Below are 27,108 nucleotides of genomic sequence, written 5' to 3'. Positions count from 1 at the left end.
AGGTCCCCTGTGGGCTCCTGTCAGGACACAGTGGCTGTCATGAATGAGTGAATGGTCCTAAGCAGATGAACAGGGGCCAGGCAGGCCCTGACGGCTGGGGAGGGAAGGATGGGAATCGGCGGGGATGGCGGGGCTGGCTGGGCCGGGGCCACAGCCCCCTGATGGGGATGGGTAGCCAGCAGTGTCAGCGCTGAGAGCCCTGCATCCCGGCAGCCTATCTCTCCCAGGGCAACCACAGCCGGGGTGACGGGAACCGCCGGGCCAGGCGCCCCACCCCTGGGAGGACACAGAGCTGAGCTGCAGCTCCAGGCCACTGTGGACCGCGGGCTTGTTACATGTGAGGACCGCCGTGCAGGGTTCGGTCTTGGGAGCAGCCAGGGAGCCACTGCATTACGGTCCTCATTTCACAGTCGCCGAAGACGAGGCACCAGGTGAATAAGGAAGGAGCCCAGGAGTTGTCCAGGGAGCGTGCCCAGGAAGCCCCGCAGGGGCACTCAGGACAGGCTGGGGCGGTGACCGTCACACACGCACACACACGGACACGCATGCACACCCAGACACAAACGCACACACGGACACGGAAGTCCATGCAAACATGTGCACCATCACACCCAACACACATAGGCATGCACGAGGCACACCCAGAGACATAAGTGCGTGCACACACGCACACCTCACACACACACACGCGCCTCACACACACACGCGCGCCTCACACACACACGTGCACACTTGGACATAAAAAGTACGGGAAAATGCGCACACGCAAACACACTGCATCTAAACACAAACACAGAAATGCAGGCACCCGAACACACACGCACACACACGCACACACACTAGTGCGCACACGCTGACGCACGCGGGCGCAAATGCACAGACACGTGCACGCACACCCCGCACAGGGGCGCCAGGGACAAGCAGACGGGCACTGCAGCACGTGAGGCTGGCCTCTCTCCGCAGCAGTGTTTTCTTTGCAGCTTTTGCAAGTTCTTGGCCACCCCGCCTTCAGGATCTTATTAGATTTCGTCCTGGAGGAAGGGGACCCACTCGCTTTAAAATTACAGCCATAATTCCAGCTAACTGTGTGAAGTGGAATTTGAGGCCCCTGGGGAACCCTTTAATTCAGCTTTAAGCGGCTCCCGGCACCTGGCGCTTCTCCCTGGGGTGACTCGGAGCGAGAATCTAGACCAGAGCCAGGAGGGCTGCTGGGTCTGAGAATGAGACTGCAGGAGGAGGCGTGCACGGATCCTAGTGCCAAGGTGTGCCTGGGGGCGCTGGCACCGAGGGGGCAGGCTGTGACCCCGCCGAGGGGCCAGGAAACTGGGGTCCCCACGGGCAGGCTCTCCCCGGACCCACACAGCTGCAGCCTGGACAGCTGGCCTGCTGCTCCCGGTCACAGCGATCAGCCTTCCCCCAGGACTGCCCAGGACACTGACCCCTCCACCCAGACTCCTGGTTGCCCTCCCCAACATCTGTGATTGGACCTGGGGATGTGGCATTAGGAAGGACCCCGGCTGGCTAGAGGCGCCACAGGCAGGCTGCTGCTGCTGCTGCTGCTGCTAAGTCGCTTCAGTCGTGTCCGACTCTGTGCAACCCCATAGACGGCAGCCTACCAGGCCTGCCCAACTCAACGGTGTGCAGCGGGATGGGGAACCTGGTCACCGGGCAGACGGCTGGACCAAAGTGGGCACTCGCCCCTCAGCGGACACGCCGAGCCAGGCCAAACGCACAGGGCGCCGGCTCCCCGGGACCACCGAGGGTGAGGGCAGAGCTCAGGAAGGACAACTCCCACGACCTGCGCCGGCTCCAGGACCCGGCCTCAGTGCTCTCATCTGGGAAACGGGGACGCGGGGCCTTCCATGGAGGACGACGGGGTGAGCCGAGGCGCATGGAGCAGCGTGTGGGTCCACGCGACACCGCGGGGCGGGGGTGACAGGTCAGGGACAGCGCTGCTTGCTCCGACTAGCACTGAGGCCCCGGCCAGGAGTCCACCGCCAGGAAGGCTCAGCCTGGACACACAAACGCCGGAGGCCACGCGAGGAGAGGACGGTTGTGCCTGGGAGCTGGAGCTCCAGGGACTGCGGCCTCCTGCCGGCGCGGGAGACGGAGCGGGGAGAGTCCAGAGCGCCCCAGAGAGATGCCTGGGGGTTCGTGCTGGGTCTGGCCTTTGCTGGCTTTATCTCCCCGTCTAGAAAGGGGCCAAGAATGGGGTTGCCAGCCCCAGCTGCTTCAGCGTCTGCTGAGACGCACGCCTCGTCCCTACCCCGGCCTCGTAGGCAGACAGAACAGGACCAGGCAGGGCTGTCAATGCCCCGGCCGGGGCTCGTCACACCCTCAGCTCTGCCAGGGCTCCTCGTGGCCACGAATGCGAGTGCTCGCTCAGGCTCAGGTCCACGCACGATGAAGCCTGGTCCATGGAGAAACCCAATTGTCCGGCGACAGAGGGACAGATAGGAGGATGCGGTGCACACATACGACACGTTACTCGGTCATCAAAAGGATGAAATGACGCCGTCCGCAGCAACAGTTTCTTTTTTTAAGTTGCTCAGTTGTGTCCGACTCTTGGCACCTGTACAGTCCATGGAATTCTCGAGGCCAGAATACTGGAGTGGGCAGCCTTTCCCTTCTCCAGGGGATCTTCCCAACCCAGGGATTACACCCAGGTCTCCCGCGTTCCAGGTGGATTCTTTACCAGCTGAGCCACCAGGGAAGCCCAAGAATACTGCAGTGGGCAGCCTATCCCTTCTCCGGGGGATCTTCCCGACCCAGAATCGAGCCAAGGCCTGCACTGCAGCAACCCAGATGGAGCTAAAGGTGATCACGTGAGTGGAGCCGGTCAGACGAGCGAAAGTCGTACGGCATCACTTACACGTGGAATCTAAAATACGGCACCGGTGAAGCTACCTGTGAAACAGACTCACAGACACAGACAGACTCGTGTTGCCAGGGGCGGGGGGGCTGGAGGGGAAGCTGGGGCTCGCAGAGCAGACTGCTGCATACAGAACAGACGAACAACGAGGCCCTACAGGGACCTACGCCCAACCTCCTGGGATAAACGTCGGTGGAAAAGAACAAACAGAATGTATATAATTGAGTTACTCTGTGGGACGGCAGAAATTCACACAACGCTGTAAATAAACTCTATTTCAAACAAAAACCCCCACGTGGCCCCTGGAGGAGCTCTCAGCCCAGAGCGGACCGCCCTCAGCTCCTTCTCTGAACAAACTTCACTTTTAAGACCCTGAAGCGGACACACAAGGAAAGGAAACAGCCCCAGGCACCCGCCGCAGCCCAAGCCGGCCCAGGAGCCCAGTGGGGCGCCCACCCTGCCGGGTACAGTCGCCGGCTCTGGCTTTCAAGTGTTCTTAGCGTCCGGGTTGGAATCAAGCAGGGGTCCTGCTCAATCTCTGGTGGCACCCCGAGGTCCAGAATCCAGGGCCGCGTGCACAGAGATGCCCCCTCCCCGGTCCCCCTGGACTCCCACGCCTCCCGCGCCCCCCACCACCCAGGTCGCTCCTTACCCGACGTGCCAGGGCTGCTGGGGCCTCTTGGCATCCTCGCCGGCTCCGCCCAGCCTGTTGAGCGAGGGCGACCGGCTGCGGGGCCCGGGGGTGTAGCTCCCGAGGGTCTTGGCGGCCCCGTCGGCTTTGCCGGGCGTCTGCTGCAGCAGCTGGGGCGAGAGGCTGAGGTGGGAGGTGGCCGCGCAGACAGCCCAGTCGGGCGCGCCGGCGTGGAGGTTGTTATCGCTGTTGGAGCGCAGCAGGAGCCGCGGGGCGGCCAGCGTGCTGGGGGGCCGCCGCCTGCGGTTGGAGTACGCCGGAGCCTCTCGGAAGGGCACTGGGTCAGAGAGAGGGGAAACGCAGGTGAGCGCGCGTGGCACCGTCATCCAGGAGAGGTGCCTGCCCCCCTCCCCCCACCAGCTGCCCAGGACACGGACGCTGCGAGCTCTGTGCTGAGCCCCCAAGGGCCCCCGCATGTGCAGAGCTCGCCCTGACACAGAAGCAGACACGGGTGGAGGCAGGGAGCACCCCCCTTGCATGGAGACTCAAGCCAATGCTTGAGATGGAAGAGGCTTGGGTCCCACTTCCATCCGCGCGCCCACGCCTCCAGCGGCCCGGAGACCGTGGACGACTGGCTGCCCTGGCTCACAGCAAGGACAGGCAGACACGCAGGCAGCCGTGGAGTCCCTCCTCCTCCTCGCCACGACCTGCACTGGGGGTTGGAGTTGGAGGCCTGACCCTGAGCACCTCAGAATGTGGCTGTCTTTGGAGATTGGGCCTTTTAAGAGGTGATTAAGGTAAAATGGGGTCACTGGGGGGCCCTAATCCCACAGGACTGGGGTCCTTGTAAGAAGAGGAGGTCAGGACACGAACACACAGAGGGCCAACCCTGAGAGGACATGGGGAGGGGACGGCTGTCTGCATGCCCAGGAGTGGGGGGGTCCCAGGAGGACCAGCCCCGCCCACACCCGGGTCTGGGATTCCAGCCTCTAGGACTGGAGACAGCGAATGATTGAGCCGCCCCGTCTGTGGGGCTGTTACAGGCAGGGCAAACACACATGGCCCCCTGGCTCTACTGGTGGGAATCCGTCTGCCTGAACCCAGTGTGCTCCTTTCTCCACCCCTCAAACCCGGACTGGCAGCAAAGCATCAAACAGGAGGCGGGGGACACACCTCACCACGCTCCTCATGATGTTCTAGACTGGAGGCAAGCCCCTCGCTCTGGGACGTCGGCCCAGCCAGGGGCTCAGAACGAGGACACGGTCCTTGCGTACCACGAGGGCTGGAACCCACGTGGTCGGCACCCCAGGTTTCTCTGAGGGCTGGAGCCAGAAACAGAGTGTCCTTTCCAAGTGTGTACGCTCAGTCGCTTCAGACGTGTCTGACTCTCTGGGACCCAATGGACTGTAGCCCACGGGGCTCCTCTGTCCATGGGATTTTCCAGGCAAGAGTCCTGGAGGGGGTTGCCATGCCCCCCTCCAGGGTATCATCCTGACCCGGGGATGGAACCCATGTCTCCTACATCTCCTGCACTGCAGGCAGATTCTTTGCCGCCGAGACACCAGGGAAGCCCGTCCTTTGCAAGAAGAGGTGTCTACAGAAAGGCAAGCCTCAGGGCTGCAGGGAAGCAGCCACGCCAGGCAGCAAAGAACACGAGCCTCCTCGAGCTGGCCCTCCACAAACCAGACTGCAGAGCGACAGGAAGACACGCGCCCTCCTGGAGGGCTGACTGGGACGTGGGAACACCAGTGTCTCAGAGGAGAAAGGCGAGTTCAGGACCGAGTCCCACATGGTCCACCGCCCCGGCTGCCCAAGGTCAGAGGTGGTGAAGTCCGTCATGGAAACCAAGGACAGCTGCACCCCACCCAGAACCTGGGCAACCCCCTGCTGGAGGGCTGGGCTTGTGGGGACAGAGGTGGTGCTGGCAGAGCTCCACCGAGACAGCTGCGACCCACTGCACCCTTCGCTGCCTCCCTGGGAGGCAGGACCATCCTGGGAAAGCAGACACACGCAGCCAGCCTGGGGAAGCCGCAGGGACATGGCACGAGGCTTCGCGAGGACGCACGCTTGGAATTCACATCTTGGCTGGTATGGCTGGTGAGAACTTGGAAGTGACCCAAGGGGAGGTCACGCTGTTTCCAGCAGTGATGCCAACCTGCTTCCTCTGAAGCCCCTCTGTCAGGGCAAGGCGCACCATCACTCGCATCTACTCCAAATTCTTCAAAGCAAAGCAGCTCTTCAGCGCCAGCCCAGCCGGGAGGGAGACAGGGAGCAGGAAAGGCGTGCTCCGTGGACTCCCACCTCCGGGGCCCGAGAGGCTGTCCTGTCCAGGGCTCGGCCGCTGGGGAATCAGTCCAGTGTTTTGGGGGGAAAGTCTATTTTAGGGAAAAGTCCCGCGTTTGTCTTTGCCGGTCACCAGGGAAGCCACCCCCATGTCACTGCTGCTGTCAGCATCAGACGGCAGCCCGAAGACTTCTGGAAGGACTGAGGGTGACCTGAGCCCCGCCCAGCAGGGGGGGGCGGGGGACAGGAGACCGCACTAGCACGGCGGATCCAGGATCTCAGAGAGAGATGCTCTTCCTGCCGAGATCGTCAACTGCAGGACCACGGCACCGAGAGGAAGTCAGCCTCTTGAACAGATGCTCGCAACAGAGCCCCCTTGACTTCCTGCCTCATCCTTCCTGCGCCCACCGGAGGACAAACCAGAGCTCGTGCGGATGGAGGGGAGGGGTCACCTCAGCTCGGAGGGGACTCCTCCAGACCAGGAAACACTTGCACTCCATGATGTGAACTCATGCCGAGGCTCCCAGCTTCCCTGACCTTAGAGTCAGTTCTATTTTTCTGATGGTTATAAGCAGCTACAAATGCCCTTGATGGAAAGTGATGGAATTTGGGGGGAGCCCTGCCAATAGCTAAGACAGACTCCGAAGGGGAAGAACAGTCTAGGGGACAAGGGAACAGCGTGAACAGAACACCAGGCCCCCAACTGAAACCCCCATGCTGAGCACATGTTACCAAGATCAAAGTCCCAGAAGGTGAATCTGGGCTCATCGTGGAAGCAGATGTGCTCAGACAAAGGCTGTCTTTTCTGTACGCTCCTGAGAACCAGGCGGAAGAGGTCTTTCAGAGAGTGGCAGCAATTCACGGTGGGGTTGGGGGCGGGGGGGCGGCTGCCCTCGGAAGATTGAGGGATACAAGAGCTGGGACTTCTGCAAATACGTTCTGCCCCAAGGAGCCAGTGAGCTACTCGGCTGGACTCTCATAGGTGACGTTTCGGTGAACATTCTAATGAACGTTATCTCACTGAATTACCAAGATTCACATTAAGTTCATCTCCTGTGTGGTGTAATTGGGAATGCTTCCATGTTTATTTTTTGGCTTGGGCTGGAAAACGTCTCCTTAATTCCTCTAACCTCACATCTTCATAAACCTCCAGGTTTCATAAAATGAGAGCTCCCTGTCTTAACCAACTAACCGGAACCCGCCGTGGAAATGTTGTTGCTGTTTTATTTTTTTTTTTAATGTGCAAAGGGTTAGAAATAACTCTTTTCCTGTCTGAAAATGATTAATATTCCACCCAACTGTTTCCTTCTTCCAGGCAATCTGCAAACTCTAAGTGGGTGGATATTTTCTTAGCTTAGCCTTCCATGCATGTATTTATACGTTTCTTTTCCACAATACAAATTACACAAGGCATGCAGAAAACCAGATGCACTTTCGAAGTCTGCCACAGTGCATTTCCCACCCGCTCCCCGAAACCGCAACCCGGGGACGGCCAAGGGACTCCGAGCGGCGGTTCTGAAAGCGCCCACCTGGCCAGGGCAGCCAGTGGCGTCCTGGGGCTCTTGCTCCTGCCTGAGTGCTCGGCAGCCTCCAGGCAGCGGACAGGTTAGAGCCAAACTTCCTATTTTCCACAGGACTTAGTTCCTTAACAGTTAGGCTCTGGATGCACTAACGATGTACAACCTACATTTCTGCAAGGGGCTGGAGACTTGGGGGAAAAAAAATGAAACCGACACCTTCAAGTGGGTTAACAGTCCAGACCAACTACAACAAAGCCCGGTCGCCCACCAGAAGTAATTACTCCCTTAACACGGCAGGAATGAATGAATGGCAATTTTAGGAGGACCCGGAGTCCCCGGCTTCCCCCACCCCTCGCCACCCCGGTCAGAAGCTGCTTGTTTCCATGCACTCCGCGCCCTAGGCTGGCTCTCCGCTTACCTTCCTTCTTGGTGAAGGCATTTAACAAAGACTTCATTTTCCCTCCGACTTTGGCAGCGGTCCGCTCATTATATAACCTTCTCGACTGGGAGAAAGGGAAGGGCGGCCCAGCCCCTGGGCGCCGGAGCAGTTTGGACCTGGGGAGCGGCGGCAGGCGTCTGGCCACTGCCTGCCTCCGAACATAGCTGGGCAGGCCAGACCCAGCGCGCTGGTGACGGAGCCCACCCCATACTCTGTCTGTCAGCTGGGAACCAAGCGTGCGTAGACTGAGGCTGCTCTCAGAGCCCACTGCCGCTCCCCGCGCCCGTCATGTGAGCCGCGCTCCCCTGCTTTTGTGATCAGTGCGTCGGGGAGGAGGCTTGCAGGCGGGAGGCTTCGGTGAGCCCCGAGCCCCGACCATCCAAGGGCTCAGACCCGCCCCGGGCGACAGAGCACGGCTCCTGTGCTTTGCTCATTTTCATTCGAAAGCAAAAGCCAAGTTTTTCCTCGCTCTCCGCAGCCGCCGTGTGTCCGCCAGCAGACGTGGGGGAGCCGGTCCCGGAGAGAAAACGTCCCGGTTCCAGATAAGCTACGAGCCAGACCCGCGTTAACTGGGCGGCCAGTGCCAGTCTTCTGGAATCTCTGAACGTGACCCAGATTTCCGTTGGCAAGAATCAGACACGAGGACCCATTACTTCTCTGGCTCCCCCCCATGGAGGTAATGACCCTGGAGAAAACAGGATTTCCATCCCCCTTCCTAATTTTTTTTTTTGGATACAAAAGAGAGATGAAGCAATTAAGATTGCAGCCCAGCCAAAGCTCGCCCTAATTCCAGGCAGCTGATAAAAAGCCCGCTCCAAGCCAGGCTGCACGTTGCGTACAGGAGTCCGGGAGACACACAGAGAGGCGGCAGGGAAAAAGTTCTGCCCAAGCGGCAAACACAGAGGGAGGGGCCGTGGCGGGGAGCCCCGCGGCAGGTGGCACGGGGTTATTTCTACACGAGGAGAAAGGCCTTTCCGAAAGCTTAATGGAGCATCCCCGGGAGCAGGCTCTGCCGCCTTTGCTGGGGGGGCTGTAATTAAGTGTCGTTTTTTCGGTTGCTAAGAGAGCTGCTTCTGAAATCTGAAGGGAAAAAAAATAGAGAGAGAGAGAGAGGAAGATGGGACGAGATGAGGCAAAGCACCGGGAGCCTGTAAGTTGAATTCCATATGGTCGGCTCGCTTTGTGTCAACAAAAGCAGCAGAGGCACGAGCTCTGGGAGCCTCTCTCCACAGGACGCCCAGGGCTGGCGGGACGTCTGTCCAGGGTGTCGAGAGCGCGGACCGGGTGCCCATTACCAGCTGAGCGCTTGAGCGTCATTTCACTCCCACGATGCCCCATCGCAAGGCTTAGAGCTGCCTTCAAACTCCGCCCCGGGTGACCCTCGCCGCCACGCCGGAGCCCAGGCCACGTCTGAGACTCGCCCTAGCAGACACTCAGCCACTGGTGCGTTTCACCCACTAAGACCTCACGACCTGCCCCGCGCCACTCGCATCCCTGGGGGACAGAGCGGGTGACGGCAGGGGCAGGCTGTCCTCGGACATGGGTGCCAGGCTGCAAAGCTTCCAGAAGCATCTCTCTCAGATGCAGAAAGCAACAAGGGTACGACCGCACCTGCGTGGGGAGCCTGCCACTGTGCCCCCCTGGCGCAGGAACCGTCAGGGATCTTCAAGGTGGGGGTGTCCAGTTTATCGGGGGTGTGCTGGCTGTCTGCCCCAGCTGGGACAGGATGCCCCGGTGACAGTGACCTGGGGTAGATCCCCCCCGGAGGCGGGGGCCCTGCCACGTGGGCCCCAGGAAACCCTCCGGGGAGCGGGCAGGAGGCTCTGTGAGGCTCAAGCTGATGCCACCCCAGAGCGCGGGCCTCCTCCCACGCCAAGTCCCCGCGACACTCTTGGCCTCTGCTGTCCACAGCGAGCGCGTGTGGTCCACGGCTGGCGGGCAGTGACTGAGCCCCAGGCCGGAAGCGCCCCTGCCATCGCCGGCTCCCTGCGTGGACCTGGGGAGGAGCGAGTCGGGAGGAGGTGGCTTCACCGGTGCCCCCGTGAACATCCCACATCTTTTCCAAGGGAGGAGGACCCCTCAACCCCGAGCTGGGAGCAGAGCCGAAGACGCCCAAAGAGCATCCACCCATGGCCCAGGTGGGGACACTCCCAGCCTGCCTCCCCGGCCCTGCGTTCAGAGGGACGGTTCCTCCTGGTGTCTTTGCCCGCAGTAGGAGCAGAGTCTGGAAATGACGGGCCCCCGGCTCCTGGCCCAAGGGCGGGCTGTTCTGAGACAAATCCTGGCTTCCCCGGTGGCTCATTGGCAAAGAATCTACCTGCCAAGCAGGAGCTATGGGTCCAATCCCTGGGTCAGAAAGATGCCCTGGAGGAGGGCATGACCACCCACTCCAGTATTCTCACCTGGAGAACCCCAGGGACAGAGGAGCCTGGCGGGCTGCAGTCCACAGGGTCTCAAAGAGTCGGACACGACTGAGCTACTAAACACTGGGAGCCCTCTGGAAATGACAGGGCCCCAGCTGCCCGCCCAGGAGCTGAGACGAGTCTGAGGCAAATCCCAGAATCAGGAAAGAGGCCGGCCGGCCAGGGGCAGAGGGGGCTCCCGGCTCCTGATCGCCCCGCCTCCAGGTTCCACGTCCCAGGGCACGCGTGGACCCAGGCTGTGCAGGCCCAGGGGACGAGGCAGTGAGACGGAAACCCCGGCTCCCTCCCAGGCTGCACGAGGGCCGCGGTGGGCGCGTAAGAGCAGCCTTTGGACATAACAGGATGTGAGGGGCCCCGGGAAGCACTCCTCAGCCCGAAGATTCCCACTCCCATTCCTCTAACAAGCAGACGGCCTTCCGATCACCACTTTCAGGAATCCGAGCAAACGAGCCTCTGAGATTAGCAGCAATAGCTTAGGTTCACATGCAGACCTACTGTGTGCCCGGCCCCGGACCAGAAATCCTGCCAGGAGGGAGGCGGTCCATTCCTGACCCCACCCATCCCATCCATGTAAAGTTCCTCCCCTCTGGTAGGCATGCTCTCCTTGAACACTTCCAGCAATGGGGAGCTCACTACCCATGTACTGGCTCTGCACCCACGCACACCAGTCTCCTTTCTCGTCGCACCGACACCATTTCCACACCTGCCACACAATGATTGGAAGGGAAGGCTGAGGCGTTCAGAGCACAGACTTCATCCCAAGAAGTAAAGTAGGTTTGGGGGTGTCAGAGCTCAGACGCACACAGATGGCTGAGCTTTCCTCCCACCAACTCCTAGACCCTTGTTCTGTTGCTGGGGTCCTTTGTGGAGCAACCACAGTGACCGCTAGAGGCTGTGCTGGCCACACTGCTGAGGTTTGGTTTCAACTGGACTTCATTCCAAACGAGGGGGAGAAGGGACAGCAAAGATTCTGGTTTTGAGCTGGGCTGGGGTGAGGTGGGTGGCCAGTGGCGGTGGGGGGAGTCGGGGATGGCATGGGGTGACTCTGTCCACTTGCTCACCTGCCCACCCACCTCAAAGGATGACTGAGCATCTTTTGAGTTGGGGGGCTGTTCGAAGGACAAAAATCAGGAGGAAGGATTAGATGGAGTCTCCCCAAATCGGACAGCTTCCAGGAAGGAAGAAGGTCACCTCAGAATGAACCCCAAACTGTCAGCCACCTGGCCTGGCCCGTTAGCCATCAGCTCGGCTCCAGCCAGCCCAAGTCCGGTGCCAAGCCCTCAGTAGGAGGTAATAAACCAACAATAAACTCTGCGTGAGCGCCTCCATCTGCTCCCACTCCCCTAAGGACCTGCACGGTTTCGGCCCCTGCACCCCACTGACTGGACCCCCTCGCTCAGACCTGCCTTCCAAGCCCTCACTGTCTGAGCCCTTCATTTGCCATGTCTTTTGACAACTGCCTGACAACAGGCTGAAAATAATTTCATTTCTCATATAAAAAAGGCTCTTCGCACATCAGAACATTTCAAGACGCTATGAAGTCCTGGCAGGGAAGACACGCCAGGTGTTATAAACACGCCTGGTGAGAGTCTGCAGGGCCGCTCCGCGGGGACGGTCAGCCCACCTCCTTCCCCGTGCCAGCCAGCAGCCGAGCGCCGGACACGGGGCCACGGCCAGCATCCGACTCAGGGGCCGGCTCTGTGTCTTACTGCTCGGCGGCCCTGGGCTGGCCTGACACCCCAGCCCGCGGATGCCCCACCTGCAAGGTGGGAACAGCCCGGCGCATCCCCAGTGTCGGCTGTGGGATTGCACGAGTCATGTGTGGAGCACGGAGCAGGGTGGTCAGCCTTCTGGGGTCGAGTCCCAGCGCCTGCACCTCCCAGCTCTGTGACCCCGGGAGAGGCACCATGTCTCGCTCTGCCTGTTTCCTCTTCCATCGATGGGGATGTGCATGCTGCTGCCACATAGGAGGCGAGGAGCAAATCAGTAATAGTAACGTCTGTAAGTGCCTGGGTTTGAAGGCTGCCAACAATGGCTAAATAAACACTTTTAATTAAAAAAAAAAAAATTCCGTGAGTGAACAGCAAGTCAGTCTCCCTGGCCCCCCACCCTGGCTCCGTGTCTGTGATAAGCCCTCCCAGGTCCCTTAGAATGCATTTACACGGTCTCTTTGGGTGCCGCCTCCTCCAGGAAGTCTCCCTGAAGGATCCAGTCCCTGGAGAGACCCCCCAACCTGCTGCTGCCCAGGGTCGCCAGGCCAGCAGTCCACCCTGGGGGCACTTCTCGGTTCCACGGCACATCAATCAGGCCCAGTGTCCAGCTCCCCATCACTCTGCAAATGAGGGGGCAGTGGTGCTCCCAAGGCTCTGGACGTGAGTGAAGAACCAGAGGAGAGGGAGGCGGCCCGTCTGGTTTCCACCTTGTTTGGAGTGTTCCCAGGCCCTTTTCCAAGCCCCCCAGGCGGTCTCCTGGGCTGTGGTCACCTCCCTGCTGTGCCCATCCAGCCTCTACCCACCCCTACGTCTGCCCTGGTCCTGCCTGCCACGAGGAGGCCTAGCCAGGCACTGGAGGAGGCCCGCCTCAACCGATGGACAGGCGCGTCCTCAGCGTCCTTGCCGTGTCCTGCCCGCCTGGGGGTGTGGGCAGCTGGAGTCATCCCGGGGCTTCGAGGGCTGCCAGGGCTCCAGGTGACCAGACGCACGGCAGGGGCTCTGACCCAGGAGGCGCACGGGATGGGCCGGAGGGCACAGACCCAGCTCAGGGCAGCACCAGCTCCGCAGAGCCGCTGTGTGTGGCCGGTCACCAGGCTGGCCGTGGAGCTCCCAGCCCTGGCGGCCCGGCCCCCGGGAGCCACAGAAGCCCTTTAGGACCATCCCTCCCCACATCCACAGCCAGAGCGATGTTTTCAATGAGACCCCGGCAGACGAGCCAGTGGGGCTGGGGCGTGAATGTCACCAAGGATCCTGAAGTCTCCGAGATGGGGGCCGTTTCCCTTCTCTTTCCGAGTGGCCTGGGGACTCAGTCAGGGCCCACCTCCTCTTCCTGGTAGCGGGGTGCAGAAGGGAGAGCCGGCTGGGTAAGCAGGAGAGGCCCTGAGTCTATTTCTGCCTCGAAGCAAACTCGCGGAGGCGGCTGTAGCCTCTTGTCAGACAGGAGGCCCGTGGGGAACTGAAAAGAGGAGAAGAAACTCCAGAGGGTCTCAGTGGCCCACCAGCCCCACCCTCCACCTTGTCTAACAGAAGTGACAACCAACTGCCAGGCAGGAGACTGCCAATGTGTGCAAGCTCCTCACCCAGCTCAGGGGAGCAGGGAGGTAGCAGTCCCCGGGGATGGGGGGTCTGTGGGGCCAGACCTGGATTCTTCCTGCCCACTCCCTACCTGAGCCAAAATAGCAGACCTCGCTTCCTTCCCGCGTCGCTTTAGATAACTGCGATTTAAATATTAGTAGGCAACATTTCTTCATCTCACAATCATTGTTCAATGAATCATACGTTTATAAATAACAGGAGATATAAAAAGGCGTCTCGGCAATAGTGCGGGGGTTATCTCTGAGCCAGCATGGAGGTGTCTGCGAGAGGTGGAACGTTCCAGCAGCTGGGACCACAGAGGGAGGGAGGCACTGCTCCTGGAGGATCTGCCGAGGCCCCTGGGTGGGGGGCAGGGGCACCGATGAGGGGGCTGAAGAACTGCTCCCCCAGGGTGGGGGGGTCTCACCCTAGGGTGGGGGTCTCCCTCCAGGGCCGCCAGGCTTGGGGCCGATGGTGGCAGAGCTCGGGGACTCCGGCAGGGGCTACGCACCAGCCCTGACACAGGGCTCTACTGCCAAGACCAGGTCAGAGGGGGCACAGGGAGAGGGGCTTTGGAGGGCTGAACTGGGGCTGACCACAGGGAGGATGAGGGTCCCCCAGGTGCATTCCGGAAGGACCCCAGACTCCAAACTCTGCCCCCCGTCTCCTCCCTCAGTGTAGCTTCAAGTCCTGGAGAGATACTGCGCGCTGGGCCAACGCTCTTACCCAGCTATGTGGGGCATCAGGCAGGGCAGCGGCTTCATACAGAATGCCAGGGCGACCCTGGGTGGCCCCTCTGAGAGCCCAGTGGTGAGGACGCCTGGACTCCCCACAGGAAGACCTGGGCTCAGGGTGCTGAGACAAGTCAGCGGTGCCCAGCCCACTGCTCAATGGAACCATCCAAAGTCCCCAAGGCCAGGCACGGACACCTCTTCCGGAAGTCTTCTGGGCGCCTAGACAGTCAGGACCAGACTGGAGGTGCTGGGACCACAAAGAGGAGCCTCCAAGGCCACGGGGTGCCCACGTCTCCGGACACGCTGGAGAGCTAACCACACAGAGGGATTTGGTGAAAGGCGGCCCTGGAGCTGGCTGGGGGTAACCAGGATGACCATGGGCTAGAGACGGAATGTTATGTTCCCTGAATTTACACGCTGAAGCCCGGTCCCCAGGGTGACGGCACTGGGAGGAGGGGCCTTTGGGAGGTGACGTGATGAGGTCATGAGGGTGGGGCCCCGTGATGGGATTGTGCTGTGAGTTAGCCCCTCAGTCGTGTCCCTCCAGGCTCCTTTGCCCAGGGACTTCTCCAGGCAAGAATACTGGAGTGGGTTGCCATTTCCTTGTCCGGGGAGTCTTCCCAAGCCAGGGATGGAACCCGTGGCTCCTCGTTGCAGGCAGATTCTGTACTGTCTGAGCCACACTGGTGATAGGATTAGTGCCCTTATAACCAGAGGCGTAGGAGACCTCTCTCTCTCGGCCATGAGAGGACAAAGCAAGAAGGAACCATCCACAAGCCAGGAAGAGGTCCCTTGCCAGGAACTGAACTGGCCAGTGCCTTGATCTTGGACATCCAGCCTCCAGGACTTCAGTGAGGGACAAACGGACGTTGTTTGAGGCACCGTCTGCAGTGGTTTGTGAGAGCCGCCTGACCTTCAAAGACACCACATGTGGCCGACCATGTCCCTCTCTCCTGCAGGCCCCCGGGGGTCTCCACGCCATCACCTCCATGCAGCTCCCGGCCACAGGGTGCTCCCAGCCCTGTTGGTGCCCCGTACACTCTGGGCATCGCCTCTGCTGTGGCCTCTACCTGGACTCCTTTACCCTCCCCTCCTGCCCTGGCTCTTCCAACTCCAGCTCTTCAGCATCACTCTCCAGGTCGTCTCATCACAGAAGTGTTTCTTGACTGTCCTTTCTAGAAGGACAACCCTCTTATTCTCTCTCTTAGCCGCTTGTTACTCCTCCTCCACTGCGTTTATCAAAATCTGAAGTCACACCACCTGTAGGTTTGTATATAGTGGTGTATTTTATCCACAGGCACTAAGTCTGTTTTTTTTTTTTTTAATTCCTTCTTTTACCTTTTAATTTCTGGCGGCACTGGGTCTTAGCCTGGCACGCATGGTTTCTCTAGTTGCGGCGTATGTGTGAGCTTAGTTGCCTCGCGGCACGTGGGATCTTAGTTCCCTGATCAGGGTACCCTGCCTCGGAAGGTGGATTCTCAACCACTGGACCACCAAGGAGGCCCCCTGAGTCCGTCTGTTTCTTTACACCATCACCAGAACACAGCCCAGCCGCTCACAAGACGCCTGCGCTTCACACCTGCACGCGGTGAATGAAGGGACAACAGGGCACACTGTCCTCCCTTGCCCCCCGGACTTCACCACCGCCGCCTTCGCTGCATTTGCTTCACTATAGGAAACACCTGTTTCTGGAATTCTTCCCACCACGAACACTTCCTCCCCACAGAAGGCACGGGGCAGGGCAGAGGCTTTACACCAGACGTAAGACCCGGAACAAAACGGGAGCTTAAAAATACACGTTCCAGTTACTAACGTCTCAGGTCCTTGTCTGTCCACACGTATCTGGGTCGTCTGTTAATCGTGGCTTCCTCTAATTACATGTCTTGTTTTCCTGATTCTTTGCCTGCCTAGTTATTTTTGAATCTGTATCAGCCATTGCGTTTGATATGTTGTAGAGACTACGGGTTCTGTTGTCTTCCTCTGAAGAGTGTGGAGTTTCTCGAGCAGGGAGTAAAAGGATCAGAACACTCTGCTCTGTGAAGGCACAGCTCTTATGCCTTTGTGGATGGAATCTCTGTTGGCTTAGTCCTTGCGGGAGGTCCTGACTTCCGGGGCCCTTCTGGGGTTCTGGCAGAAAATCTCAAATGTTTGCCAAACTCCTTTAATAAGACAGAGCTCAGCTTCCTGTTGCCTCTCCTTGGCTCTTTGCGTTTTAAGCTACTGTGTTCCACTGGGATCCCTGGACTCTCATTTTGGACAAACAGTTCAGAAGTCAGTCAAGGATTTAGGGGGATTTACGTGCAGATCTGGGGACTCTCCCTCTATTTCCAGCTCCTCATGCAGCCCTTCATGCACTCACAGTGTGTAGCAGTGAGTCCCCGACCTCCACGTCCAGAGGCAGTAGGAGGGGAGAGGAGACTCTGGTGAGCTGGTCAGTGGGCAGCGGCCTTGGAAAGTAAGGTGACCAGACAGGTACAGCGGCTGTCTCCTGTGAGCAGCCCGGGAGGAGCGGGGCGAGGACTCTGAGGGCCAAAGCACAAGTCGGTTCTTTAACACCAACCCCAGTGTCATCGCCGTGGCCCCCACTCTGAATGCCCACACAGTGCAACCCAGGGCTGGACCTGCTGCCCGCTCTGTTCTCTCTGCAGCCACAGAGGCGGGTCCTTTCACATCCACTTTACAGACGTGAAGACCGAGGCTCGGGAAGTGCCAGAATCCATCCAACCCCTTGCCTGTCACTCCAGGGCAGCACTGACCTCACTTCTGCCTCCATCTCAACATCAGAGCCGGAGGGTGGGCTTTCCTGGTGGCACAGCGGTAAAGAATCCGCTTGCCAATGGAGGAGACACAGGCTCGATCCCTGGTCTGGGAAGATGCCCTGTGCGGCAGAGCGATTAAGCCCGGGAGCCACGACCACTGAGCCTGAGCTCTAGAGCCCGGGAGCCACGACCACTGAGCCCACGAGCTGCAACGACTGACAGCCACGAGCCCCAGAGCCCGTGCTCCAAAACGAGAGACACCCCCGCCCCACAGCTGGAGAGCGGCCCCCACTCGCCACAACCAGAGAAGAGCCTGAGCCAACGTCAGGCGGTGGCGTCCTGACCACAAGGGGCCAAGTAGAATGTCCCCTGAACATCCTGGCCGGCAAATCCGAGGGCCCTGCGGAGCGTCCTTGTCTGAAAGGTGCAGAGGGTTCTCGGGGCTGAGTAGCAGGATTTCAGGGGAGCAGCCTGGGTCGGCTCCCACGCCTCTAAGAGACACCATGGGCCATCGCGAGGTGGTCGAGCTGTGAGCCATGAAGGCCCAAGGCCACAGCAGTGCCTGGAAGGGGCCTGCCACCCGCCAAGTCCCAGTTTCACCTGTGCTGAGGTCTGGCTCTGCAACCACGGACAGCCGAGCCATCTCTCAGAGCCTGTGAGCGGGACTCTGGTGATGCCCTTTGCACACAGGACCTCTCAGAGGCCCCTTCCCCTGGAAGAAGTGGGAGCGGGGGAGGGGTCTGCAGCCTGCCTGCTCAGGTCCCGCGGCCGCCGTGGGTGCCTCAGCAGGCCTCCTTGCCGAGCAGACTGCAGCACGTCTCTCACTGAACCCGGCTCCTCCCGGGAGCCAGCGGCTCACTTTGTGCTCAGGGAGGAAGCCAAGCCCTGCCTGGAAGCTGAAGGAAGCTTCGCTGCAGAGGCCCACGAGATGGCAAGGCCCCTGCAAGCCACACCCGCCGAGCGCTGTCCAGCAGGCCTGGCCTGGGAACCAGGGGACCCTCCCCATGTCGCTGGGCTTCAAGCTTTCGCCTCTAGATTCCGACTCCGTGGGTGAGTGGCTGTGCCACCCTCATCCTGCCCCCCGGGCTGGGAGGCTGGACCTCAGGAACCCTTCCTCAGGGACCCTCAGCCTTCCTTGGGAGGGGCCACAAAGCCTCTGCACCCCCCGGTGACCGCCCCCCGCCAGTCTCTGCTCGGGGAGGAAGCCGAGCTGCTCAGGGTCCACACACGCCCAGCCCTGCCGGCCTCCCTCCACGCCTCTGGACGGACAGAACCTCCAGTGCCATTGTCCTGGCTACGCGTCCTCCACGGCCTCAGTTCAGTTCATTAATACTCTGCTTTAAAAGAACCCAGCAAACGCCCCATTTTCCTAATGGGGTCAGCAACCGCTCCTGTGTACCGAACACCAGCTGTTCAGAGTCAGCACCAGACAGCTCTGTTTCTGCCTCAAACTCACGCGTCTTTCCATTTTAGGGGGATGACAACTTTGCTCCCTAAACTCCAAGTCAAGCCCACTGCAGCTACGTCTTCAAGAGTGTTGTTTAAGACGCTGCAAGTGTTTCCATTGCAGCATAGACTTGTCCACTTCTAGCAGAAAAGCTGGGGAGGTGAGCTTGGTCCTGCATTCTGCTCTTCAAAGCAACTACCTACAGCCCCCACGTTCCAGGCCACGCCATGGTGTCACAGAATAGCCGGCAAGTCCACATGCCCTTATTTTATGTGACAGACTCCTTAGCATCAAGCTGAGGTGGCTTTTGGCTTTTCACTGTTATAAACAACACTGCCGAGAACATCTTGCGATTCTATTCCTAGCCCTGGAAGATCTGAAGGTTTCTACAGTTATGGATACACTTTTGCTAAACCACTTTCCCCAAAGAGTTACATTAGTGATACAACCGGGCCATTGGAAAGGAATTTTCTCTTAGAAGGAAAAAAAAAATTCATTTCTGGAGAGAGAAATAAAGAAAATGTGTCTCAACCCGACAATAGTAAATTAAGAAACACAAGAACACCAGTGAGCTAATAAAAGCACTCACACTCTGAGTGGGTTTTGGAGGGGATGTGATTCTATGCGGAGGGGCTCATCCATCACAGCCAGAGGCTTCTCCTTCCAGCTGAGAAGTGGGCTGCGATAACACCAGCCCACAGGTCGTCAGGTAAGTCCACGAAGCTTTTCCTGTTTGGCTTCATGAACCTCTGCGGAGTCAGCACAGGCTGAGCTGACGACTCTGACCTTGGAACTGGAAGGGGCAGGAGGCTGCTGTGGACCCAAGGGCACAGGTGGAAAGGCAGGAGACGCGGGTTATCACGCCCCCGGGTCATCCACACAGAGCATTCCCAGGCATCTGAGGCAGGATTCGGGGCAACACCATAAAACTGAGACCCCATAGGAAACAGGACTCGGGCGATGGAGGAGAGAGAGACGCCCAGTGAGATTAAGAATCAAACAGATGGGGACATCCTTGACGCTCCGGTGGCTGAGAATCCGCCTGCCAATGCAGGGGACGAGGGTAGGACCCCAGATCGGGGAACCGAGATCCCACAAGCTGCGGGGTAACGAAGCCCTTGCCCCACAACCACTGAGCCCACGCGCCACAACCGTGATCCCACACGCCATAACTCAGACCCGGCGCAGCCAAATAAATATTTAAAAAAGAATCAAAGAGGTGGCCCTGAGTGAATGAATGCACATTTCCCACACATCCCATCGAGAGACGGAAAACAAGGGGCTAGACCCAAGGAGGAAGAGACGGTGTGCGTTTCCAGTTTGCCAGCAGAGAGGCTGACATCAGACGCCCCGCCAGGCGGTGCTGTGTTGGCCTCGCCAGCGCTTGACCCCGAGCTTCCTGCCGTCGGACTGCCAGCAGCTCACAGCGGGGCAGCAAAGGGCTGACGGTCCCCATCTCCCCCAGGATAAAGGCGGCCCAGGGCAGCAGCCAGGCACCCTCCAACATTGGGTTTCATGTCTTTTGCAAAGTGGAGAGGCAGGGAGGGGGATGGGAGGGCCTGGGACGGGCCTTCAGGAGGACAGCAGCCACGTGCAAAGTCAGAGAGAGTAGGGGAGAGACCCGTCTCTCTGGGCAAAAAAGGACTGCCCCTCCCTTCTGTGGGCCTCCTGGGGCCACAGCTGAGCCCTCAGGGCCTCAGGCTGCTCCTCTGTGAGTTAGTCATAGTAACAACGGTGATGCCGACCCTCTGCTGACCAAGTCCCAGCCCGGCTCTAGCAGCGTGTGTCCCATCTCAGCACCCGCGTGACGGGGGCAGTACGGCCCCATGACACCAGGAAGGGACTCCCGCTCAGAGAGGGTCAGTAACACCCGCGTGACGGGGGGCAGTACGGCCCCATGACACCAGGAAGGCGACTCCCGCTCAGAGAGGGTCAGTAACCCGCCCTAGGTCACACAGCCGGGATGCAGGCTGAGGAGTCTGCTCTCTCTTAAACAGCTCGCGCTCTGGTGCCTGGAGGACCCATCCCAGCGGGTGCTGTGGGCCCCGAAGGGGATGATCCAAGCCTGGAGCCTTTGGTGAGTCCCCGGCAAGGAGGACACGCGTGCCCAGGTTGCAGGATGGATTTGGGAAATTATCGCAGTTTGCTGAACAGCTCTGAGCCAGGGGGCCAGGCCTCCTCCTCTGCTCTGATTAGGGGCGTTACCTCGGCTGGACTGTCGGGGCCCTGGAGCATTTGGCTGAGGTTGTGGTTTCATGGGGGAGGGGTGCAGGCTGGTGCAGGAGGGGTACCCCACCACCCGCTGCAGGGTCCTGCGATGGCCTCGGGGAGACCGAGGCACCAGCCTCTGCTTTGGGCCTCAGCTGAGCTGTCCAGGGGTGCAGGGCTCCTCCGGCAGCTGGGGCGGGGCATCCTGCCTCCCTCAGCACCACTCTGAGGAGGGGGTCCCGCCACGCAGCCTTGCCTCTCAGGCCCTTGTCTTCTCTGTGCTATTAAGCAAGAACACAGGCCAGGGAGCACAGCGAGCACCCCAGAGTCTGCTGCTGGAGTTAACTATGTGGGGGGGCGTGCCTGGCTTCCAGACCACCCGTCAGAGCAGGACTGCCCCCACCCCACCCAACAGAGGAGCCACAAATCCACCTGAAGTTCCTCTGGACAGGGGCCCAGTGCCCACACCCCACGGGGGCTCATCTCTGCCCTGGCAGCACCCACTGCGTGGCACCTGGTCTCCATCTGCCAAGCGCCGGGTCCCCATGCCCAGCCCCCCATTAATTCTGGGACCCAGGTCACAGACGCCGTGTCTATGCCATCTGAATAAGCCCTGGGGTCTTCACATAAATGAACTGACTTGGCTCTGCCTGGGGGGCACCCACCCCTGGAACCCCCCGAGCCTTCATAGTCTCGCCTCTAAGCAGGTCACCTGGGAAGGCATGGACCAAAGCCGAGGACAAGACCTGGAGACACGCCCAGGGGCCCCGGGGTGGGGTGCTGGGCCGGAGGGGACCCGGGGGGGGGCGGCGCGTCCCTGGGGCTCCGGGATGCAGGCGGGCCAGGCTGGGGGCGGCGCCACGTGCATCCTCAGCTGCTGAAAAGAGCGTGAGGTCCGAGGCGCTTCACTCTCCAGCCCACGGAGCAGAAGGAGGCCTCTCCCAGGACAGCGCTTTCCCTGAGTCTCTTAGCTACGGCAGTATTATTACGACTTCCTAAAAAAGAAGCCGGCACCCTGGATTTCTACAGAACATCTCATTTCAAATGCCACGACGAGTGACTGTTGTATCGAAATGTGTCTTACGGTACGGGTGAAACGATCTGCCGTGAGCTGCTGGGAATTTCGGGACTGGGGGCTTTGAATGACAGCCACCCGCTCTCTGAGCACCCCTGGAGAGGGAAGGGGTACCCCAGCCCACCTCCAGGCAGCCCCTCAGGCCCAGAAGTCACACGGCGACTCCAGCGTTGACTCAGCGTGGCTTTCCCAAAGTGAGTTCCATGGGACCCTGAGGGCCCTGGAGGCAGATGGTGCAAAACAGGTTCTTGATGGTGCAGTCAAGTTTTGGGAAACACCAGGTCAACCAAAGCTGGGGGCTTCGTCACCGCAGGCTCCATCTGGACCTTTGATGTTCTAAACACATCCTGAGGGTCCAGGAAGAGGACAAAGTGGGCAGTGTTTCCAGCGGGCTTCGGCTGCGGACCTGTGTCTTACAGAGCCAGCAGGAGCTCCGTAGAAGCCAGAACTCTGCCCGTGTGACCAAGGGCACAGGCTGGGGGCCCCCCAGACACAGGCCCCGCCCATGGCGCAAGCATCTCACTTCAGAATCAGAGCTCTGCCCTTCCCCGTGGGATGAGCCTGACGCCGGCCGCCGTCAAGAGACCTCCAGGAAATCAAACTGGTACTTGATTCTGGGGACCGGTGCCATGCAGACATGCGGGCCTGCTGACCTGGGCCCCCCGCTCAGGGGTGCATTCCCTGGGAGTATGGATGGCTGGGGCCCCAAGTCATGACCAGTGGTGCAAACAGCCTCAGCTGAGCCCTCGGGATGATGAGCAGCTTGGCACGCCCACTGGGGGGACAGATGGCCTCGGCAAGGAGGGCAGCTGGTGGTCACGGCAGGCCTGCCAAGAAATGAGGGGCAGGCCGGAGAGGTCCCTGCCTCCACTGGAGCGCACCAACCTCCCAGCCTCGGTTTGCTCCTCCATCAAATGGGAAACTGAAGCACTCGAGTAAGGATGGAACGTGCAGACACACACGTCAGCTATTCCTGGCTCCTTCCTCCCTTTGAACGTTCTTCTTGTGGCATTTATGCGGCCAGAAGGAAACCAAAGCAGAAAATACGCAAACAGGAGCGTCCCGTCAAAGCTACTGACAGCTGCCGTTTATCCAGTCTTCCAGCCGATGATGGGCTACATGCTTCTCTACCTGTGTGTGTGCTCAGTCGCCCAGCTGTGTCGGCTCTGAGACCCTCTGGACCGCAGCCTGCCAGGGTCCTCTGTCTGTGGGCTTCTCCAGGAAGAATACTGGAGTGGATTGCCATTTCCTCCTCTAGGGGATCATCCTGACCCAAGGGTTGATGCATCTCCTGCCATTGCAGGCAGATTCTTTACCAGGGCTTCTCTACTTTATCTTCTTTTAAAGCAATAATTTTTAATCGTGGTCAAGTGTACACAACATAAAATGCACCGTTTCTGGGAGTCCTGTGGTGGCCTAGTGGTTAGAATTCCAGGCTTTTGTTGCTGGGGCCAGGTTCAACACCCGTTTGGGGAACTGAGATCCCGAAAGCTGTATACACGTCCAAAAAATTATTATTATTAGTTTTACAATTTCTAAGTGTACAGCTTGGTGGCATTAATTACATTCATGCTGCTGTGCACCCATTCATCTGGAGGACGTCTCCCCAGACTCACCCTCTGTCCCCTTTCACCACTCACCCCACAAATCCCTCCATCTACTTTCTGTGTCTCTGAGCTGATGACTGCAGGTCCTCTTTCGGGGGGACTCGAGCAGGCCTTGTCCCTCTGTGACTGGCCTGCTTCCCTCAGCGTGTCCTCTAGGTTCTTGAGGCAGCAGGTGTCAGAATTTCCTCCCTGATCCCCTTGAACCTGCACACCAGGGTTAAGAGGTCGATACTCAGATGGCCAGAGTCGCTCAGAGAGGTCAAGCAACATGCCCAAGGTCACCCAGCTCCATCTGGGATTGGACCCTGGGAACGTCTGCTCCGAGCCCTACCCGGCACTGGCCAGCCTCACGACCACGAGGACCGGGAGGAGAGGTTCTCGCTGAATTTCCCCTGAATGAGAAGCCTGCGTTTGCTGGCGGCAGCTTACAGGGCTCCCTCCCACGCACCCAGCCAGTGCCTAGAGCTGCTGAAAACGTGTCCTGGCTGCTCCTGCTGCCAGTCTCTGCACAGAACTCCTGCTGATCACGCCCAGGTCTCCAAACTTTCCATCCTACAGAGTCCCTCCTCTCCAACCCTTAGATCCAAACCACAAAACCTCACTGGGAAAGGACAGACCTTCCTCCGGAAAAGATCTCAATAAAGGCAGAATAAAGAGCTGGTGTGGCTCAGGCTCCTGCCCATCTCTCCCCTTTCTGTCCTTCTCTCTTCCTGTATAACAGAACCTAGCCCTTCAGTTGGTCACCTGGTCTCCCTGAAAGATGGTATTTCCCTTCTAGGAGGGAGCTCTATGGTAAGGTCCTAGCCACTGAGATGCAAATAAAAGCAATGTTTCCATTTAGGAGAAGTATCATTACATGGTAGGGACATGCCTGTCTCCTACTCCCTTTTCTTTCTGGCTGATTAGAACGATGATGTGATAGGTGGAGTTGAAGCAGCCACTTTGGACTATGAGGGAAATTGGGAATGAAGTCCACATGTAGCAGGGCAATAAGACAGAAGCAACTGGGCCTCCGACACCTTGGAACACTGCCCCATGGCTGGAATACGTGGCTGAACTTTTACTGGAAGGACACAAACTTTTGAAACTTTTGGAATTAATCGGTTACTCATAGCCAGATCTCTTCAACTATTAGAGGCTGCCAACACTGACTTTCTAATACCCAAGGGAGGAAGGGTAGAGTCATTAGGTGCTTTGGGGCCAGTTGGACCCAAGGGTGAGGCTCAGCTCGCCTCAGTGGGTGCAAGCACCCAGTGGGTGGTCCCCTCAGGTCCCCCATGGTCCTCATAGTCTGGTGGAAAAGACGGACTCCTAAACAGATAATTACAACACAGTGTGGTCAATTAATATGAACCACTGACCTAGGGAGGTCTACCAGGCATTCTGTGCCAGTTCCTACACACTCTTGAAAGTGATAAAACACAGTTTCTTTCAAAAGTAAGACCTTACAGGCCACTCTGCATACAGAGAAGCGGAATCTGCAGTGTCTGCTGACCGTGAGGGAGACCTGGGGGGATCTGCAGGGGAGACAAGCACTCTTACCCAGACACAGCATCCTGCTGCTTGCAGAGGATTTAGAACAGGGGTCCCCAACCCCCCAGGGCAGGTCCACGCCTGTGAGGAAGCAGGCTGCAAGCAGGAGGTGAGCGGGGGGCTAGCTTCCTCTGTGTTCACACCCACTCCCCATCACTCGCGTTTCTGCCTGAGCGCCGCCTCCTGTCAGGTCAGCAGCGGCACTGGATTCTCACACCTGACTATGAACTATGAATTCCAGGGACCCAGGGTGTGCGCTCCTTTCTGAGACTCAGCCTGAAACCATCCCCCTCACCCTGGTCCATGGAAACACTGTCTTCCATGAAACTGGCCCCTGGGGCCAAAAAGGTTGGGGACTGCTGGTTTAGAAGGTGCTTTAGGGCTTCCCTGGGGGCTCAGATGGTAAAGAATCTGCCTGCAATGCAGGCACCTGGGTTCAGTCCCTGGGTGGGCAAGATCCCCTGGAGAAGGGAATAGCAACCCACTCCAGCATTCTTGCCTGGAGAATCCCATGGACAGAGGAGCCTGGCGGGATACAGTCCAAGGGGTCACAGAGTTGGACATGACTGAGCGACTAACACTCACTTTTCACTTTCCCCGGGACCTGGGGCAGTGACGGCTAGGGGAGTGACTCTGTGTGATGCCGGGTGTGGGTGGGAGGACCGTGGCGGGCAGAGGGGACTGAAGGTGTCCCCTCTTGGCAACAGTGGGCCAGGCTATGATCTGTGAAGTCCAGGGCTCTGGAGGTGGGGGAGGGTGTTTGCCCTGAGACCCCCGGCCGGCACACGTGTGTTGAAAGAAAGAACCCAGCTTGGGGTCCAGGGAGGCGGTCACCTTGGAGAGGCCAAGAGCCAGCCAGTCTCCGCGTCCTTGTCCACAAGATGAAGCTGATGGCCCCTGGCCCAGCGATGAGGGTGGCTACGGGGAGGGGCAATCTCGGACGCCTGGGGCTGGATTTGTGTGGACAGATGGAACCTTGGCAGGTCCGACAGGGGATGATGGAGCCAGACTGTTTCAGGGACTGGACTCCAGAACCCCAGGTTGGTGGGGCTGGACCAGGGGTCCCAGTGGCTCCCACAGCCGTGCTGCTCGGAGCTTTGGGAGCTCCAGAACCGTCCAGCACCCCAGGGAACGTTCCCCACCCAAGAGGATGAATGGGAACCAAAGCTGGGCCTGGGGAGCACCCGAGGCATCTCTCCCGCCTTCTCTATGGCCGGCGGGGTCCCGCGTGGCTCCCCCTTGGCCCACACAACACAGGCAGGTGTGTCACGCAAACAGCTCCTGTGAACTTGGAGCTGGCCTCGCGTGGGATGAAGTCTGGGCATCCTCATCAACTCCCAGTCAAGGCAGGAGGTAACACTAACATCTGGGAGTGGTCTCTGAATCGAGGTGCTGGGGCTGCCATGGCAACCTGTCGAGAGCTGGGCGGAAGAGCAGCAATGCAGTCTCTCGGGCTCTGGAGGCCGGAAGTCTGAAACGAAGGTGTCAGCAGGGCCAGCTCCCTGTGGGGGAGTGCGGGGGAGGAGCCCTCTTGCCTCTTCCAGCTTCTGGGGGCTCCAGAGTCCCTTGGCTTGTGGCTGCGTCCCTCTAGCCTCTGCCCCCTCTTCTCTGTGTGCATACCTGTAGGTCTCTGAGTCTCAAGCCCCCTCTCTTTTCTCTTTCTCTTTAAAAAAAACATTTATTCATTTATTTGGCTGCACCAGGTCTTTGGTGCGGCTACGTGGGATCCAGTTCCCTGACCAGGGATCGAACCCAGACTCCGCTGCATTGAGAGCGTCGAGTCTTAGCCACTGGATGACCAGGGAAGTCCCCCTCTCTTTCCTCTTATGAAGACGCCAGCCAATGGATTTCAGGCCCATCTTAATTCAGTGCAACCTAATTTTAACTGAACTAATTAAATCGGCAAAGACCTTATTTCCAAATAAGGTTACATTCGGAGGTTCTGGGTGGACATAAATTTTTCTTTTGGGTGGGGGGGGGGACACTATTCAACCTGCTTCCCAGGTAGCACAGTAGGAAGGATCCTCCTGCCAATGCAGGAGATGCAGGTTGGACCCCTGGGTCGGGAAGATCTGCTGGAGGAGGAAGTGGCAGCCCACTCCAGTATTCTTGGCTGGGAAATCCCACGAACAGAGGAGCCTGCCTGACTACAATCCATGGGGTCGCAAAGAGTCAGACACGACTGAACACTTACACGCTATTCGACCCCGTGAGACCTCCCAGAGATGAGACGTCTCAGTACTGACAGTGATTATCTCGGAGGAGTGGGGATTTCGGCGATTTCAGATGA

At 59.1% G+C, this 27,108-nt stretch overlaps 1 protein-coding gene across 12 annotated transcripts in view; it reads right to left on the bottom strand.

Moving 5' to 3' along the window:
• The window catches only part of SHANK2 (SH3 and multiple ankyrin repeat domains 2), a 566,663-nt gene that overhangs the window by 297,200 nt on the left and 242,355 nt on the right, over positions 1-27,108 (bottom strand). For 9 of the 12 annotated variants that reach the window (XM_086383908.1, XM_086383906.1, XM_086383907.1 and 6 more), the window contains one exon: positions 3,525-3,840. In XM_086383908.1, coding sequence (XP_086240034.1) covers positions 3,525-3,840 — 316 coding nt within the window. Of the gene's footprint in view, positions 1-3,524; positions 3,841-7,724; positions 12,156-27,108 lie in introns of those variants that run through there. The other 3 variants (XM_086383915.1, XM_086383916.1, XM_086383913.1) reach the window with 2 other exon arrangements.

Source organism: Bos grunniens, chromosome 29 (genome assembly GCF_055505025.1).
Source record: "Bos grunniens cultivar Pamir isolate PY7600 chromosome 29, Bosgru_T2T1.0, whole genome shotgun sequence".
In the NCBI taxonomy this organism is placed as follows: domain Eukaryota; kingdom Metazoa; phylum Chordata; class Mammalia; order Artiodactyla; family Bovidae; genus Bos; species Bos grunniens.
The sequence above is the reverse complement of the archived record's forward strand: the minus strand, read 5'-3'. Positions and strand labels throughout refer to the sequence as shown.